General features: G+C 38.4%; 1 protein-coding gene across 1 annotated transcript; it reads right to left on the bottom strand.

Annotated features, from left to right (window-relative positions):
• Positions 1-17,118: 17,118 nt before the first annotated feature.
• Positions 17,119-18,312, bottom strand: LOC137086306 (lectin BRA-3-like). Its single transcript, XM_067451999.1, has one exon. It carries the CDS (start codon positions 17,872-17,874, stop codon positions 17,119-17,121), a length of 756 nt encoding a protein of 251 aa, XP_067308100.1. The 5' UTR covers positions 17,875-18,312.
• Between the last annotated feature and the right edge of the window lie 1,010 nt (positions 18,313-19,322).

The raw sequence follows: 19,322 nt of genomic DNA, 5'->3' as shown, positions 1-19,322 counted from the left end.
TGGAGAACGTTGGATTGTTCTCCCGGTGTGGGCGTGGCCTAAACGCGCTGTTCTCCCGAATGAGCACGCGCGCACATCAACCAGAACTACAGAAGCATCAACAACGAGCTTCGTTGGCAGCTAGTTTTTAGTCTACAATGTCAACAATGTCATTACAGAAGTGTGTTTTTGGTTATGAGGGAAAGATAACCTTGTTCAGCTCTCCAAATAACCCTGCGTTAAGGAAAGTTTGTTTTCCCGGAGCAGCAATGGATTTTATAATTGATTCAACACAGGTGAGAGCATTAGCCTACGACAATTTAAAGTGGGCATAACACAAACACAGTTTATGACATTTGAATATTAATCTTGAGCGCCTGTAGTACTGAATTTTTCATATGTCCGAAAAGTCTTTAGTTTAATCATATTTTTAAAAATCATATTTTTAAAAAAGACATGCTGTAGCGATTCTTTCCGTTTTCCTAACTCGTGAAGGCGTGCAGTGGGCGGAGCTAAATAATTTCGAGCACAAACAAACAAACAAACAAACACAAACTCCCTGAATAACCTTCTAACGCTCGCCTAAATCCAACAGAACACCCCTGGAACATTATGTTTTGGTACATCTGCCCTCGCTAGGCTGCACCTCAGACTGTCCAGGAGCTCAATGATGCCCTCCAGGTCCAGATCAGGGACCATCAGTTGCCTCATTAGGAGCGTGTCCTGTCTATGGTCCTGACGTTGTCAGGCATGCATACAAGCATGTGGGGGCCATACAAACCACCATTTTGGGTTGCTGCAATGACATTTTAGCAAAATGGACAAGCCTAATGCATATTTTTACACTTTGATTATCAGGGGGTCTTTGAAATGAGTCCTCTGTGTAGGTTGATCATTTTCATTTCCTTCAAACGATGTGGCATTCTTTCGTTTCCTAACACATTACCTAGTCCCATATTAGTATAGATATTCAGCATGACCCCCCCCCCCCCACTGAGATCTGATGTGTTTTTAAGGTGTACCGTGTTCCTTTATTTTTTTGAGCAGTGTATATAACTACTCATTTAAAAATGTTGATTGTAAATATAAGAGCAATATATTTTAATTTTTAAAATATATGCCGACCAAGCAGCACCCTCCCCCAGTTTCTTTTGAAGCCAGTACGGAAGTGACTTGGCACACTTCAAGTGCACTTTCGGTCTTATAGACTTAGAATGGCCGCATGTCCGTTAAGACAAGTCCATGGGACAGAATGGTGTCCCATTTGTCATTTTAGCTCTCAGAAGGGTGCACCTCCTTTCTTTGAGGTCGATATGTGCCCTCGATGCACACTTCTGCTGAGGCTGCACTAGAGCAGGTTACCCAGCAGACTTCATCCCGGCAGTCAAAGCGGCATTACTTTGTGAAAGTGCAGACACAGAGGAAGACCGTGAGGGTTTAGGTTGCCATTTGGGACAGGGCCTTTAACTGCAATTCATCGACTGGCCGCTAGAGAGAGGCTTTTTGTTTTTGTTTTTAGTGATATTTGAACCAAGGTGTCAGAGCTTGGGTCAAGCATAAATGGCAGTGCCAGATGAAATTTTTTGTTAACATAGAAATTGTGTGACCAATGACAAACAAAGCCACACCTTTAGTCCAATCACATGCGCAATTAGTTCCGCATGTCCGAATGTTTCGAACCCAGATAGATCTTACTTTAGGAGTAAGTTTTCATTCAGACATATTCAATTACATTTTTAAATACCCAGATATACAAGTAATATGAAGAATACAAATTATTCAGGAAAATAAAATATTTGCCATAGGCAATTCATGTGTTATTCTTCTATCATATTGATATTCATACTGGGTTAAATGCCATAGTTTAATAGTTAAATCAATGTATGACAAATAAATTCAACACAAACAAGCACTGTAACGCTTTGTGTGTGCACGTAACATAAAAAACTATCTTTTGAATCTGTTGTGGCTGCTTTGTCCAACACATTTTTTTCCCCACAAAATTTCTGGCTGCTTTATTTTTTCTAAACACCAGATGGCAATGTTTTCCACACACTCAAAGCTTTGAATTTTTTCCTGAAAAAATCAGGGGAAAGCCTCAGTGCTCATTTGCCCATCCCTATCTGAATTACAGGTTTCAGAGAGAAGTGGCTGAAGGACTGAAAACAGGATGATATCTCTGAGATCTCTGAAGGGGATGTGACAGTTCAATGTGAAGATACAGGTAAGCGTTCAGGGTAGAACAAACAAGACCAGACGAAGGTGAACTGGAGAGTGTGAGCGCTATGGGGCTACTGAAGGTGGTCATGATTGGGTGAAGGCGGTGCTGATCAGTAATCATGTGATTGGGAGTGTGTGTATGAATCTGGTGCTGATGGCGTGGCTGATCCTGTGACACCCTTCCCTCCTACCTCCTTACCTTTTCAAGTAAAAAAAGTACTTTTTTATGGTCAGTTGATGAATTTTTGTCATACTGTCTAAACTTTTTGAATGGACTCATATTTTAACTAGTGTTTTCTTAGCTTCTAACAGGCATCTCATCTGCTCGCCTGGATATATGCGTCATCAAAAAGGTGTAAACTAAATTTGATATTTTAACATCACTGTTTTAGTGCATTACTGCACTTTAAAGCAGTCATATAATGCCATTTGTCTAGCCTGTGATTTCGAGGAAGATGTTGCAATGGCGTCTGACGACTTTTGCCGTTGTTGTAAAATAAATATGATAATAGCTGGTGTCCACCCCTACTTCATCAAAAAATTTGCAAAACCCTAATAGCATCTCAGACCGACTGAAACATCTCCAAGATGTCTTTTAAAGAGTGATTCATCTGGAAAACATCTGTTTGTGTACAAACAATCTGATAAACATATTTTAAAAAGCAATTTTACATGCTTTTTAAACCATGAAATTCTTTTATAAATCTTCTAAATGTCTAGCCTGTATCACATCCGACAGGAAACGTTGTATATTGCAGTTGAGCAAACTCTAAAAAAATCTTCTAGATGAAAACATCTCTGTGATGTGTGTGTGCTATCAGAATTATGTTGTATGCATGAATGTTATACAAAAAAAAATCACTCTTAAGTATAAAGGTCCTAAAAGGGGGCTTTAGATGGACATTTCTAAAGAACCTACATAACAGCTAATTTTGCTAACCATTTTCTGAATCACAAGAGTGATTACATCACAACTTGGTTGCAGAAATTCTGTCTGTCAAGTGTATGAGAAGGTAGAGTGTTTAAGGGGGGGGGGGGGTGAAACACTCAGTTTCAGTCAATCTCATGCCAATCTTGAGTACCTATAGAGTAGTATTGCATCCTTCATATCTCCGAAAAGTCTTTAGTTTAATTATATTTGTAAAAGAAATAAGGGCTGTACCGAGTCTTTCCGGAAAAAACGAGCGTTTGGAGGCGTATCGTGTGGGCGGAGCTAAAGAATGACAAGCGCGAACAAAGCGGTGACGTCCTCAAGCGTGGAGAAACCCTTGCTATCGATCTCAGCTAATAGATATGATCCAGAATCTAATTCGGAGGCTGAAATAGAAACAGCAACAGCAGGACGTCCGTCTGTGGTATGTACTGTATTTAGTGGCCTGTCAACATTTGTGTGTGTTTACTTTCAGTTTATGAGGACATGATTCGGTTTATGGACTATTGAATGCGACCAAACCTTAGTAGCAAGCAAAACGGTTTTGCACGTCAGACTAGTGTAACGTTATAAGTTACATAGAACAGCAATGAAGTCCGTTAGTGCATTTGAATGACGAAGCACGCGATCGTGTCGTTTACTGATGTTTACTCACGCGATGATAAGCAACAGCACAGACATTTGAAGCAATTTTACTTACCGGCTGCTGCACAGGACCAAACCTTTATCGCTGGGACGGCTCCATCAAAAACACACTTCTTGGAGTGTGGAGATCCACTTTGCGATGCGACTGAAGCATTTCTGCGTTCAAATCGGATCAAATGCAGCGCTGCCTGCGGAATGCTGTGCTGAAGCGTTGAAGTCGCTTAATGTCAAAGTGGAGGAATAAAGCAGAGCACAGCGCGGACTATAACCGACATAAGTGTTCACGGACGACTGGATCTGGAGCTGAGAGAGTGTTTACGGCCGTGCACTTCCTCTCTCGCTCTAGTCACGCGCGCGCGCACCCTACCGGGAGAAGAGCCCGTACGGCCCATACAAGGACCTTCTGCTCTATTAACGTCAAGTCGACCCATACTCGAAGAAAACTCTCAGAAACTTGTGAGGAACCGGAAGGAGTATTTTTAACACCCCCTTTAATAATGATATCTAGATTAGCCTACATTAACTTAGCAATGAACAAACAACAAAATGTAAAAGAAGGTGTGACAGAAACATGGTCCTTTTTGTCCATTTTTGAAAATGGCCTGAGATGCAAATCAGATGATGCAAATGATTATTGTTAACCTTCATACTAACTGAAGGACCAAATAAACAAATTCAGTTTGACCTCTCAAAACAGGCAAAATGCTCCTGCATATGCAGAACCGGTATTTGCTTATTCTAAATATGACATTGAGAACGTGACACAACTCTTTAGAAATATTATCAGAACACAGTGTAGTTCATTCAGTATAGTTACAGTGTTAGTTCATTTAAACATCATATTCTACACTGACAGAACGCTTTAAACTTACTTTATTCTTGAGCTTACAGTGTTAACAGAATAACCATTGCTCTTAAACCAGTACACCGAAAAGAAAAAAAAAGATTTATATAGGCAAATACGCTAGAGTCAATGATTAGATTATTAATATCTTTCTAGCATGTTACATGTTTGGCAACAGTTCTTCTAACCCTAATTCTGATGGAGTGTGTAGATTTTCATTTCTTTAACAACCATGTAGGAAGACCCATCACGGCCATATTCCAGGATGACACTGTCAAGACTCATCAGACTCAGATTGTGAAAGAATGGTTGGGAAGGACAAAATGGCCGTTTTCATTCTGTTGCATTATTATTATTATTATTTTTTAATACATTGCAGCAGAATGTTTTGATCAGCTATTTATCTGTTCACTGTTTTTCTTGATCTTGACAATATCATAATCAATGTGCCTAAAATGCTGATAGAGGGAGGCTGTGTCTTTATATATTTTTAAAGAGATTATAAATGGGCTGGCTCATTATCATAATTTAGCTCTATTTTTTTTCATGTAAGAAATGGTTGAGGAACACTTAAATACAGAGACAACATGTTTGTGTCCCCATTTTGAGGTTGTATTTTTGTATAAAAAAAAATACTGACACAGCTTTTGCGAGATATTTCACGTACAATTTAAGAGATTCTTACTTGAGCTGAATGTTTTTTGGTTTTTTTAAGCTTAGCAAAAATGACCAGCGATGCAAATCAGAGGATGCAAATAAATAGTTTAACTCTCAAACTAACTGAAAGACAAACGAAGTAAACCAAATTGAGATTGACCTCAGAAACAGGTAAAGGGCATTCAAATGAGCAAACGTAGAGATTTGTATAATATTTACAGTATAATGTGATACATAATATACAGTATAAAAAGTGTATATTCATTTTGGGGTTTGTGAAAGTTTATTTTTAACAGTGTTATTAAATGAATAATGTTTTTAAAGCTTCAAGAAATGTTAGTGTCCAATAACATCAAAGGTAATTTACCGTAAATGTTTAAATAAGGGATTGAATATCCAGAATCGGATTCCAAATCTCTGGTGTTAGCCAATAACCAGTATAGTTGTGCATACATCCCTAACGTGATATTCTCTCTCAAATGACACTGCTGGATATGAATTACCAGTGTTATTTTGTGTTTAAATCTTTTTATTAGGGAATCCAACAGTTTGACAATCATTGTACATAGCTTTTATGATTCCACATTATAAACATGAGAAAAAAACAAACAAAAATAAAAATACAATAACTGAAAGGAAAAACAACAACAAAGCAATCCCTATTCCACCCACCCCACCCTAGGGACTTCACATCAATGGGACAGTCAGTGCTACAATTACTCAAGCTATGCTATCGAGGTAATGGAGAAGGGGAAACCAAATTTTATCAAATTGATCCAGCTTGTTTATCAAAGAAAAGCGAATTCTTTCCAGATGTAATAACCTTACCATTTCATCCAACCACAATTTAACAGTAGGGACTTTGGGGTTCTTCCAAAACTTTAGTATTAGTTTCTTTGCAACAATAAGCCCATAGGACAACAACTGTTTTTGAGATTTTTGAAAAGAAGTGAGGTTATTTGAGGTTCCAAATAACACCACAAGTGGATCAGGCTCTAATTCAACCTGCAACATTTCTGACAGTATTTGAAAAATATTAGTCCAGAATGGGGTTAACTTGGAGCAAAGAGCATAACTATGCAGGAGAGTGGCTTCCTCTGTCTGACACTTATCACATATTGGGGAAACACTTGAAAAAAATCTATTCAGCCTGGTTTTAGAATAATGGAGTCGATGAATAATCTTAAATTGAATAAGACAGTGGCGAGAGTTAACGGAGCATTTATGAATATTCTCTAATGCATTAACCCAAAGCTCGTCATTGATCTCACCCCCTACTTCCTTCTCCCACTGTGATCTTATACCCTGCGTAGAAGGCGAAGTAGTGGATAGTAGAGAGTTATACAGTAAAGAAATCAAGTGACTAACCCCAGTTCCAAGTCTTAAGAGCTCATCAAACTTTGCAGAAGAAGCCTCATTAAGACAAGGCAAATGCTTACTTACATAATCCCTGAGTTGTAAATAACGAAAGAAATTGTTTTTATGCAAACCGTATTGTGCCTGCAGCTGACTAAAGGAGGCAAAAGAACCGTCAATAAATAGATCACCAATAGTTTGAATACCCAAGTCTCTCCACTTTATGAAAGCAGAATCCATAGTAGAAGGAGTAAATGAGGGGTTCCCTCCAATTGGTAAGAGGAAAGATAAGGACTTTATAACAAATTTTGATTTAATCTGCTTCCAAATACGAATAGTGCTATGGATTATACAATTATTATTATAGGCCAATTTAGCTATTTTTGTAGGCGACAAGATCACCGCCCCAATATCATACGGGCTACATGCTTCTCTTTCCATTTGGATCCAAGTAGAATGTGTAAAGTTGTGATCTAACCACATTATGATAGTATGAAGAGCACAAGAATAATAATAAAGAGAGAAATTGGGGAGTGCCAACCCACCTTCCGCTTTGGATTTACAAAGGTGAGATTTGCTTATTCTATGGGCTTTATAATCCCACAAAAAAGGGATAATAATTGAATCCAGCTGCTTGAAAAAAATCTTAGGTACAAATACTGGGATGTTTTGAAAAAGATAAAGAATTTGAGGTAGAAAAATCATTTTAATAATATCAACCCTTCCTATCAAGGAAATAGGGAGTGACCTCCAAAACTGAATATTATTTTTCAATTTCGACATTAGGGGGGGGAAGTTCGCTTTAAATATTGCTTGAAAATCCTTCGTAACTTCAATTCCTAAATAAGTAAATTTATGATGTGTTATTTTAAAAGGAAAGTTTAGTGCAACAGAAAGGTCTTGTACCTTTATAGAAATTAACTCGCTCTTAGACCAGTTTATCCTGTACCCTGAGAAAGTACCAAAATGAGAAATAATTTCTAAGATTCTTGCGATAGTAATCTGAGGTTTAGTAATATATAACAGGATATCATCTGCATATAATGAAATTTTACTTATAGTGTTCTTTGTATTATATCCATGAATATTTGGATCGGACCGAATCGCATGTGCTAAGGGCTCAAGTGCCAAAGCAAAGAGCAAGGGAGATAAAGCGCAACCTTGTCTTGAACCCCTATGTAGTTGAAACGTTGAAGAGAGCATTTTATTAGTAAGAATTCTTGCACATGGCTTGCAATAAAGAATTTTTATCCACTTTTCAAAACTATCACCAATATCAAATTTTCTCAAAACTGCAAACAGGTAAGGCCACTCTAGTAGGTCGAAAGCCTTCTCTGCGTCAAGAGAGACAATAACAAGATCATCTGTATGTGTGTTGTGGGAGTAGATTATATTATAAAGACATCGAAGATTGGAGAAGGAGTGCCTATTTGGAATGAAACCTGTCTGATCAGGGTGAATAAGTTTACCAATTATAGATCTAAGCCTGATGGAGAAAACTTTGGCCAAAATTTTTTGGTCACATGTCAAAAGTGAAATTGGCCTATAGCTACCTACTTCTTCTGAGTCTTTACCCTTTTTAAGTAATACTGTTATGGTAGCCTCATTTAAAGTAGGAGGCAAAATGCCCACTGTATTCGCATGTGTATACATATTAAATAAATAGGGTGAAAGAAGATCAGTGAATTCTTTGTAAAATTCACTGGGGTACCCATCAGGGCCAGGGGCCTTACCACTCTTCATTGACACGATTGTATCTCGTATTTCTGAGACTGATAGTTCAGCATTGAGGGAGTCACGATCATTCTGAGCTAGAGTAGGGAGGTCACATCTATCCAAGAAGTTTTTGACAGCCAGGTCATTGATTAAGGCCCTAGAGGAGTATAAATCCTCATAGAATTGTTTGAATCTGGTATTAATGTCCTTATGAGACGTTAATATATCACCGCTTTCTGACTTAACTTTACTTATAGTATGATCACTTTCCACTTTCCTAATTTGTCTAGCCAATAATTTATGAGGTTTTTCACCAAATTCGAAAAAAAATTGTTGTGTAAATAAAAATCCCCTAGTTATGCGATCTGAAAGAATTTGATTGTATTTAAACCTTAATAAAAGGATTTTCTTATAGATCTCCATGGATGGGAACACAGCATTTTCTTTATCCAATCTATTAATTTGTTGTTCCAGATCTGCCAATTCAGCCCTTTTTCTTTTCTTTCTCGCAGCCTGAAACGAAATAATACACCCCCTAATATAAGCTTTCATGGTTTCCCACAGTGTTGAGGGGGACGTTCCGGGAAGGTCATTCATCTCAAAGAAAAAAGAAATTTGTTTTCTTATAAAATTACAAAACTGTGGTTCCTTTAAAAGCTGTGGGTCTAATTTCCATATCCTGTCACAATGGGGCAAGTCAGCTAAATTTAAAGAGAATGAAAGCGGAGCATGATCTGAAATCACTATATCATGATACGCAACTTTACTAGCAAGTGGCACCAATTTAGCATCAGCCAAAAAATAATCAATTCTAGTATATACATTATGAACATTGGAATGGAAAGAGTATGCTCTGTCTTGAGGGTTAAAAATTCTCCAAATATCAAACAGATTAGAATTCTTACAATACTCTTTTAAAAAAATGCTGGAATTAGAAGGCGGTGCTCTACGGGATGACGATCTATCCAGATATGGATCCAAAACTAAATTCAAGTCACCTGCAATGAGTAAATTTGTTTGCGAAATGTCAGGAATCTGAGCGAGAACATGTTTAAAAAATGAAGGTGAGTCTGTGTTAGGACCATAAATATTAACCAATGTTATGGGTAATGAATATAAATCTCCAATAACTATTAAATACCTTCCCTCCTTATCTGCAATAGTTGTCCTATGGGTGAATGGAGTGCCCTTCCTGAAGAGTATGGCCACCCCTCTTGATCTAACTGCACATGTAGAGTGATAGGTTTGACCGATCCATCTACCTCTTAGCTTGATGTATTCATTTTTATTTAGGTGCGTTTCTTGGAGAAAAATTATGTCACTAGATAACACATTTAGATGAGCCAAAACCTTGCCCCTTTTGACTGGGTGATTTAACCCTTTAACGTTCCAAGTGACCACAGTAAATTTTCTCCCCTTATCCTGCTGCGTTAAATTATCCTGCATGGCATAGACTTATTTAGTATGATTAAAAAACCCATCAGTGCGAAATGTGTAGTCAAATCTTGAGTATACTTGTCCCTAAACAACCCTCCCTTCAACAAACTCTTGCCTATACTACAAGAAAGTTTCGGAGTAAGGCGCGACCCCACTAAGGAAGTTACAAAATACAAAAACAAACGTGGAACAGCAATAACAAGAAACCAAGAAATAGACATTCACTATGCTAACTTCCCTCACTAAACCCTTCTAATAAAAGAAGTATAGAACAGCCCCGCAAAAGGCAAATATTGAGAACTAAAAAATATGTATAAATAACTTCAGACCAAATTTAGAACTATGGAAGAAAATGATACTAATAAGAAAATACTTCAATAAGAGTAATCCTAACTTATTTGCTAAAAAAAAAATAGACAGAAAACGGATTCAATAGTGATGAACATAACTAAAGACAATCCGTAAACTTAAACATTAGACCTCTCTGACGCTTTTCATTACCCAGCGCGGTATTTATCAACAGCTACCGGTCCTCAGCATCCTTCCGGCCCGTACCAAAGTGAAGCTCTGCAAACTCTTCAGCTTTCCTCGCGTCCGTGAACACTGTCTCTGTGCCATTAAAAGTCACTCTCAACTTCGCTGGAAATAATGTCCCATACCGTACCCATGGCTTATCCCGAAGCATTGCTCTGGCTCTGTTGAACGCAGCTCTGCGCTTTGCCACATCAGGAGTGAAATCCGGGAAAACACGAATCTTCTGACCATCATAAGTAAGATCCTTTCGTTCAGGGGCTTTTTTGAGGACTGTTGTCACATCTCGAAAGTAGTGAAGTCGCACAATAAGTGATCGGGGCGGCTCGGTGTCATCCGGGCGCCTTCGCAGAGCCCTATGGGCTCGATCGACTAGCGGACATTCTTCTAGTGACAGCGCGCCTTTCAAAAGTTCTGAAACAAATGCGTTGATGTCTTTGCCCCTCTCCGATCCTTCTTTTAGCCCGGATATCCGCACATTTTGTCGTCTAGATCGTCCCTCTAAATCCGTGCACTTGTCTGTGAGTAGATTAACTTCAGCACCTAAACGTTTCACCTCCGATTGAAGCTTGGATATGGCATCCGAAGAGTGAGTTGCTGAGCGTTCTAGGTCGGCAAGAGTAGAACTGTGTTGCGCGGTCGTACTCTGCAAGGCCAAAATAGCGACTTGAGTTTCAGATTGGAGAGCAGAAATTTCACCTCTGATAGTTGTGGCCATCTGTTCAATACGAGTGTCAATCGTCTGGCAAATTTCCACCTTAGTGGCTCGTAGATCGGAACGAAGCGAATTAATAGCTTCCAGAACTGTGGTATCTGCCGACCGTTGCGAAGATTCTTCCGGCGGAACATCATCGTCAGGGGAGGCCAGTGCGATAGGGCCTACCTCATTTTGCTTTTTGCTTTTTGAAGATTGTGTCTTCGAGCTCGCTTTCATCTTGTAACCAAAGAGTGTAACCAAGACTTGAGCTAATATAACTTGCAAGAAACAACTTCTTATGCTGAAAATATTGTTACAGATGTCAATTTATTAAAATTTTTGCGGGAGCTGCAGGGGAAAGCGACCTACCGACCCATAGCTCACTAGCGCACTATTTTATAAAATAAAATAATAATTTTATTTTAAATACTATTATAGTGTAAATACTATTTTAAATTTGCTTTGTCTATATTTTCAGTTATTATTTTAGTTTACGTAATTGTATGTGCTTTTGTAGCTTTTTCTTATTTAAAAAATATATTTTCAAAATAAATAAAAAAATAAGTAACAAAAAAAATATATATATATTTTGTATAGCTTTAATGTAGTTTTTATTTGTTTGTTTGTTTATTATTATTGGTTATAGCCCCTATTGTAGCTGTAAGTTTACTTTATTTTAAGTTTGTTGCACCATTCCTGTCGGATTTTATGTAGAAGGCACAACATTGTGTTTTAATCTCAGTATGTCTGCAAATTCAACGCTACCTGAGACTCATTTACAAACGATTCTGCAGTTAAATGAAGCGAACGAACACGTACAATGTCTTCCCCACATGAGCTGGACTTTCATTAAAAATAAATGAAGTATCACACATTCCTAATATTAGGATCCAAAGGACGCTTATGCAGTGACTATGTTCTTCCACAATATCTTGCTATCTTCTTCTGCATGTTTATTGCTGCTGGCTAGCATGATTCGAACAGCTCCATTGAGTCGGTGGGCGGTGCTACTGAATTAGATGTGCTGTAGAGGCGGTGTTTTGTCGCACAATGACATTAAGATGCGAACATGATCGTTTTCTGGGCCTGGTGTCTATAAAAGCTTTTCTTTGACTAACAAGGAGGTTTTCAGCTCTGAAACTTACAGGATATTCTTAGATTACCATGACCTTTTATATGTCAAAAGCTCAAGGGAAAGTTTATTTCTCAGTTTGTCAGAAAATCATTATCTTGGTGTGTATGGATTTCTCTTGTCTGTTGCTGATACTGATGTGCTTACAATGTTTACTGTGCTGCTGTGCTTACAATGTTTACTGTGCTGATGTGCTTTCAATGTTTACTGTGCTGCTGTGCTTACAATGTTTACTGTGCTGATGTGTTTACAATGTTTACTGTGCTGCTGTGCTTTCAATGTTTACTGTGCTGCTGTGCTTACAATGTTTACTGTGCTGCTGTGCTTTCAATGTTTACTGTGCTGCTGTGCTTACAATGTTTACTGTGCTGCTGTGCTTACAATGTTTACTGTGCTGCTGTGCTTACAATGTTTACTGTGCTGCTGTGCTTACAATGTTTACTGTGCTGATGTGCTTTCAATGTTTACTGTGCTGATGTGCTTTCAATGTTTTCTGTGCTGATGTGCTTACAATGTCTACTGTGCTGCTGTGCTTTCAATGTTTACTGTGCTGCTGTGCTTACAATGTTTACTGTGCTGATGTGCTTACAATGTTTACTGTGCTGATGTGCTTACAATGTCTACTGTGCTGCTGTGCTTTCAATGTTTACTGTGCTGCTGTGCTTACAATGTTTACTGTGCTGATGTGCTTTCAATGTTTACTGTGCTGATGTGCTTACAATGTTTACTGTGCTGATGTGCTTACAATGTTTACTGTGCTGATGTGCTTACAATGTTTACTGTGCTGATGTGCTTACAATGTTTACTGTGCTGATGTGCTTACAATGTTTACTGTGCTGATGTGCTTACAATGTTTACTGTGCTGATGTGCTTACAATGTTTACTGTGCTGATGTGTTTACAATGTTTACTGTGCTGATGTGCTTACAATGTTTACTGTGCTGATGTGCTTACAATGTTTACTGTGCTGATGTGTTTACAATGTTTATTGTGCTGATGTGCTTACAATGTTTACTGTGCTGATGTGTTTACAATGTTTACTGTGCTGATGTGCTTACAATGTTTACTGTGCTGATGTGCTTACAATGTTTACTGTGCTGATGTGCTTACAATGTTTACTGTGCTGATGTGCTTACAATGTTTACTGTGCTGATGTGCTTACAATGTTTACTGTGCTGATGTGTTTACAATGTTTATTGTGCTGATGTGCTTACAATGTTTACTGTGCTGATGTGCTTACAATGTTTACTGTGCTGATGTGCTTACAATGTTTACTGTGCTGATGTGCTTACAATGTTTATTGTGCTGATGTGCTTACAATGTTTACTGTGCTGATGTGCTTACAATGTTTACTGTGCTGATGTGCTTACAATGTTTACTGTGCTGATGTGCTTACAATGTTTACTGTGCTGATGTGCTTACAATGTTTACTGTGCTGATGTGCTTACAATGTTTACTGTGCTGATGTGCTTACAATGTTTACTGTGCTGATGTGCTTACAATGTTTACTGTGCTGATGTGCTTACAATGTTTACTGTGCTGATGTGCTTACAATGTTTACTGTGCTGATGTGCTTACAATGTTTACTGTGCTGATGTGCTTACAATGTTTACTGTGCTGATTTGCTTGCGGTACTTGCGGTGCCTTCTGGGATTGGTCCCTGATCCCTGCTTGCATTTGTATTTGTTTTTATTGTTTGGGTAATTTTATTTCAATTAATGGAAAAAATGTACTTTTAGTTTTAGTTAAAGGTAAACTATGTAACTTTGTTCAAAATGAATACAATTTGACCCTCTGAGGCAGTTTTGGGGACCTGTAGAAGTTCTGACATGCTCTGACTTTTTTTTTCTTTTCTAGTTACTTATAAACATTTTAATGGCAAACATTTCATTCCACTGTATTCAGCACAAACTGTGAGCATAATATGTGAGAAACATGTATGTAAATGTTAGGGCTGCACGTTTTCAAGTTTTTCATTAACCGTTAACCGAGGCCCTTAGCGGTTAATACTCGGTTAACCATAGTATGCGTCAGGGTTATTATTTTTAGTTTATTAATTTGACGAACGCCATCTCCGTAGTGAACGCGCAGTTCACGAGCAATGCAAGTTGCTGCGAGGGCGCCTGCACGATTAGGGCATGTAGTAAAATATGCAGCCGAGAACGATTCACACAGCGCTTAACTCGCGCGGCTGAGCCTCTCCTGGCAGAGAGTTCAAGCATCTGTGGACTCGTTCCTTCAGCTTTGGCCATCTTGCTTTCAGTCCGCGATTAGCTTTTCTTGTGTTCTTCATTACAGTTAAAGTAACCTCTTCTTTTCGCGTCCCTCACAAGTTTCTCACTTCAAACTTTCTTTCTTCTGCTCCGTTATGCACAACGCGCGCGGCTCCGGCTCTGCTTCTGCCCTAATGCGACTTATAGTCCAGTGCGACTTATGTTATTTTCCTCCTTATGACGCATTTTTTGACTGATTCGCATCAGTCAAAAAATTATACTCCGGAAAACTTATACTCTTATACAAAAACTTATACTCCGGAGCGACTTATAGCCTGAAAAATGTGGTAAGCACTGCATTGCAATACTTGCATTTTGCCCCGTCAATTTTAAAGTGCTCCCACTCTGTACTTTTCTTTGCCCGCTTCATGTTAGAAAGCTGGTCATGACTTCTTCTTGTGGATATTACAAATGTCTGGGAGCGCTCTGGCGGTCTCTAGTGGTGCAAAAATATATTACAACTAAATTCAAAGCACGTCATTGACGCCACTTAACCGAGCAAAATGTTTCACTCGGTTACGCACTTTTTAACGGTTAATCGGTTAACCATGGACACCCCTAGTAAATGTTTGTATTGTTTTTAAAGAATAACGTCAATGTGTGGTTATTGAAAAAACAAAACATTTAAGTCCTTAAAATAAGGCCACAAAACACATACTAAATGTGTTCATAGGACATTGATTGTTACCTAGAGTTTTTGCTTCAAAATGACTTGAAAATTGTGCCTATACGCATTTACATTAAGGGTGGTGGTGGGTGGGGTGAAACACTCAGTTTCAGTCAATCTTGAGTACCTATAGAGTAGTGATGCATCCTTCATATCTCCGAAACGTCTTTAGTTTTATTATATTTAGAAAAGAAAGATAGGCTGTACCGAGTCTTTCCGGAAAAAAACGAGTGTTTGGAGGCGTATCATGTGGGCGGAGCTAAAGAATGACGAGCGTGGAGCTACTGCACGAGAGCTTCTGAAAGCTGACATCCAGGACACGACAAGATTTTAGGAGTAAAAATCACGTAATCTGACACAGTAACTATCGTAACAGACAAAAATATCTTGTAGTCTGAACCAGGCATTACATAAAGTAGCTAGCTACTATTAAGTAAAACATTTAAAGCTGAAAATTAACATGAAATAACACATTTCACCATGAAATCATAGTGAATTGTTCTGTGTGTTTAACATTATGATACCCCAAATTCAAAGGCCCCTTTAAATGATTAAAACTAGATGCTTAACTTTAAGGTTACTTTTATCATGTAAACTACCCATATAAAGCATGTTATAGGTATGCATATGTGTTTGGAACAGGGAAACACGGTCGCATTTGTGAGAGTATGCTTCCCAATGTGCCTATCATAAATCAAAGCACGAGAATGACAGGGGTCGAGCAGAACACTGGAAAATCAGACAGAATGGACAATATTTGTCTGTATTTGCAATACATGAGCCGCAGTTCCGTGACCAATGCTGCCTGTCTAAAAGCACAACAGGCGCGCACTGCGGCTCCCGCTCTCCATACGCAAAGTTTCTGCGCTGCCTGCGCGTGCAGTGTGAAACTGCCGTTAGCGTAGAGTTTCTTAACTTTTTCGCTGACGAAAGCAGAGCGGCGGAGACCAACTTCGCCATACTTTCATTGTTTTGAAGGGGGAGCTGAAATGACGGGAGGGGTTGTGTCGCGAAGATTTGCTTCCCCTGGTCTGCATTTTCCTCAGACATACGTTCTCCTCCCACACAAAACAGAATTCCATTACAAATATGTAAAATTCCGGGAAATTCTGCGTTAACACCAGATTCCGCGTTAATATGCCAATTCCGCAATTCCGTCCGCGATTCCGTGATCGCGGAAATTATTGGGCCCTATTTAAACACACACCATACATCGCATGCTCCATTAATAAATTAACTAACGTATACACGATCGTGTCATTTACTAATGTTTACTCACGCGACGATAGCCAACAGCATAGACATTTGAATGGACCCATACTCGAAAAAACTTGTGAGAAACTGGAAGGAGTATTTTTAACACAGAAATACTCCATCAAACGTCCAACTTAATGTTTGAAACTTTTTTTCTATGTTTAGGATGGGAATCCAAGTCTTTAACAGTATAAAAAGCTCAGTATGCATGGACAGCATTTCAGCCCCCCTTTAAACATTATATTGACTTAAAGCAAGGGTATTTAAGATTGTGGCCAAAACTGGTACTGCAATCACTATCCCCTCTCCCCCTCCCCCCTGACTCAAGGTTACCAGATAGGCTGAAGGATCAGCAGGAATATTTGTTGCTGTGGTAACTAGAGCTGACTTTCTGTTTACAGACAATGGATGTAATATGGAGATTTGTATGTTTCAGTAGGTTTTTATAGAATCAGTCATCGATTACAACGTCTTTAAAGAGTTTTGTTTAATGGTTTAAAACAGCAAAATAAATAAAGAGTAAAATAAATATTCAGACAGAAAGATAATGATGCTTTTAAAGTCTATGGAATTTCTGAAATTAGTAGCCAAAAACAGGTCTCAATATGTAACATACCAAAAAACTTTGGCAGTTGTTATTACAAATGTAAAGTTTAAAAGCACTAAACAAGTGTTTAGGATGTAGCTAACATTTCACAAAAAAAAACTTGACTAGACTTTATTATCACAATGCACTGCAGTTAACCTATATCTGTAACTATTAAATGAGCTAACAGTGATTTAATTCAATGGTTTCTTGACGCAGAGAAATTTGAGTCTCCGCTCACAGTCTGTGGGTCTCCAAGCGTTCTGCGTTCGATCATAAACTCCACAGCGCTGATCCAAGGAAGGACACTGGAGCTCTCCACCCGCAGACCAAACCTTATAGCCAAGATCATCTCCATTCACCCAGAACCAGTGTCCAGCTAGAAAACGCAGACCAATCCAGACATCGTCTGTCAGGGCTTGAGTGCTCCTGTCTTTCGCCTCTCTCATAAGTTCATCTGAGCTTAGTATGGCCAGATCGATGTAGTTTTGTCTGCAGTATTGCAGGGCTTCTTCCCATGTGCTTTCCTGCGGAACCACGATCAGCTCATAGCTCATACAATAAAATGGTATCTGAGATTTGCAATAAAAATCATAAACATTAGAAGAGGACGTTAGGACACAAGCACATTGTTGATTCCCTGGTTCGCCTGCCGCCCAGGGGACATTAGTCGCCTCCTCACCTCTGCTCCATCTCCACAGGTTTGGGTTGCTGGCATCTCTATGAAGTCCAATCCAATACCAACTATAAATTATCCGTGGATAAGCAGAGAGTGCTTGCAGTTCTGTATGGTTCGCGGTGGACAGGACATCACGGTTCCAGCTGCAGTAGTCCTGTGCATCTGACCAGCTCAAATAGCGATCCACATAATAGTGTTTACTGTAAAAGCTGGTGTTCAATTCAAAGACGCTCAAAAACAGAAACACAGTGATGGTAGCCTTCATTGCCATTTTATCAATATATTCAGTGTTTGACCATCAGCAGAAATGCCCAAAGTGACGATTGCAAGTCTAATTTTATGAAGATTTCTTACTGTAGACCAGTAAGAGAAGGACAGCCTTGACCAATCAAAGGTGAAGCTCTACTTATAAGACTCCTCCTTTGACTTCCCTTATTCCCTTTGAGTTGCTTTGTATTGGACACCCCAACCCTCCAGACAGTATATAGATTTTTATCTAGCTCTGAATGAAAATAAAGTGAACTGATGTAAAATCAAGAAATAAAGTGTTTCACAGACAGTACGTCCAGGGTCCATGCAGCTACAGTATAAGGTAAATCTGATAAAGACCATTCTTCAAAGCACAAATTTTGGAGGAAAATTAAGTATAATTTGTCTTGAGAAGAATGTGGGAATGATCTTTCCGTCATTCCAAAATAACATTGAACTAATGCTTTTGTATGCTTTAAAAAATATACAAGCATTTCAGGTCTAGTTTACTTTTCATTTTGTTGCATTATTATTTATTTATTTTTTTTACATTGCAGCAGAATGTTTTGATCAACTATTTATCTGTGTTGGCTCACTGTATTTCCTGATCTTGACAATTTAATAATGTGCTGAAAATGCTTATATGGAGGCTGTGTCTTTATATATTTTTAAAGAGATTATGAAATGGGTGGCCCCTCATCATGATTTAGCTCCATTTTTTTAATCATGTAAGAAAGGATTAAGGAATGCTTATATGCAGAGGCAACATGTTTGTCTCCTCATTTGAGATGATTTTTTAATTTTTCAAATAATGACTCAGCTTTTATGAGATATTTCATGGGCAATTTAAGAGATTCTTACTGGAACTAAAAACGTCTTTTAATAAAAAATGACCTGCGATGCAAATCAAAGAATGCAAATAAATATCGTTTAACTCTCAAACTAACTGAAAGACAAAATTAAACAAATTCAGATTGACCTCAGAAACAGGTAAAGGGCATTCAAATGAGCAAATGAAGAGATTGTCCACTCGCCAGGACAAGGACTTGCAACTGACAACATGCACTAGTTTGGGTTCTTTTTATAGTTCAATCCCTTCCCCTTATTTAAAACCATTGCAAACATCAGTGAGGTAAGTATTGAGGTAAGCATGTACATTTTTACAATCTCACATAAATATATACACATATAACAAAACAAAATATTTGCAGGAACAAAATTCAGTCAACACATAACAATAACAGTACTTTCCATAATCCCCCCATATTAACATAAATAATGGACGAGCGAACTTCCTGTTGCTTTGCGTAATGTACAGCGACACTGGCACTATTTATTCAGGCCGCTGGGTGATGCTCAGGTTTGACTGGACAATGGAGGAAAAGCAACACCAATGCCGACAAACACCAAACAGGTAAGTATTCAAGTAACAAATAAAACAAATCAAAAGACCACTTAAAGTTGTGTGGT

Source organism: Pseudorasbora parva, chromosome 1 (genome assembly GCF_024679245.1).
Source record: "Pseudorasbora parva isolate DD20220531a chromosome 1, ASM2467924v1, whole genome shotgun sequence".
NCBI lineage: Eukaryota > Metazoa > Chordata > Actinopteri > Cypriniformes > Gobionidae > Pseudorasbora > Pseudorasbora parva.
Note: the sequence above shows the minus strand (reverse complement) of the source record. Positions and strands in the feature narration are given on the sequence as shown.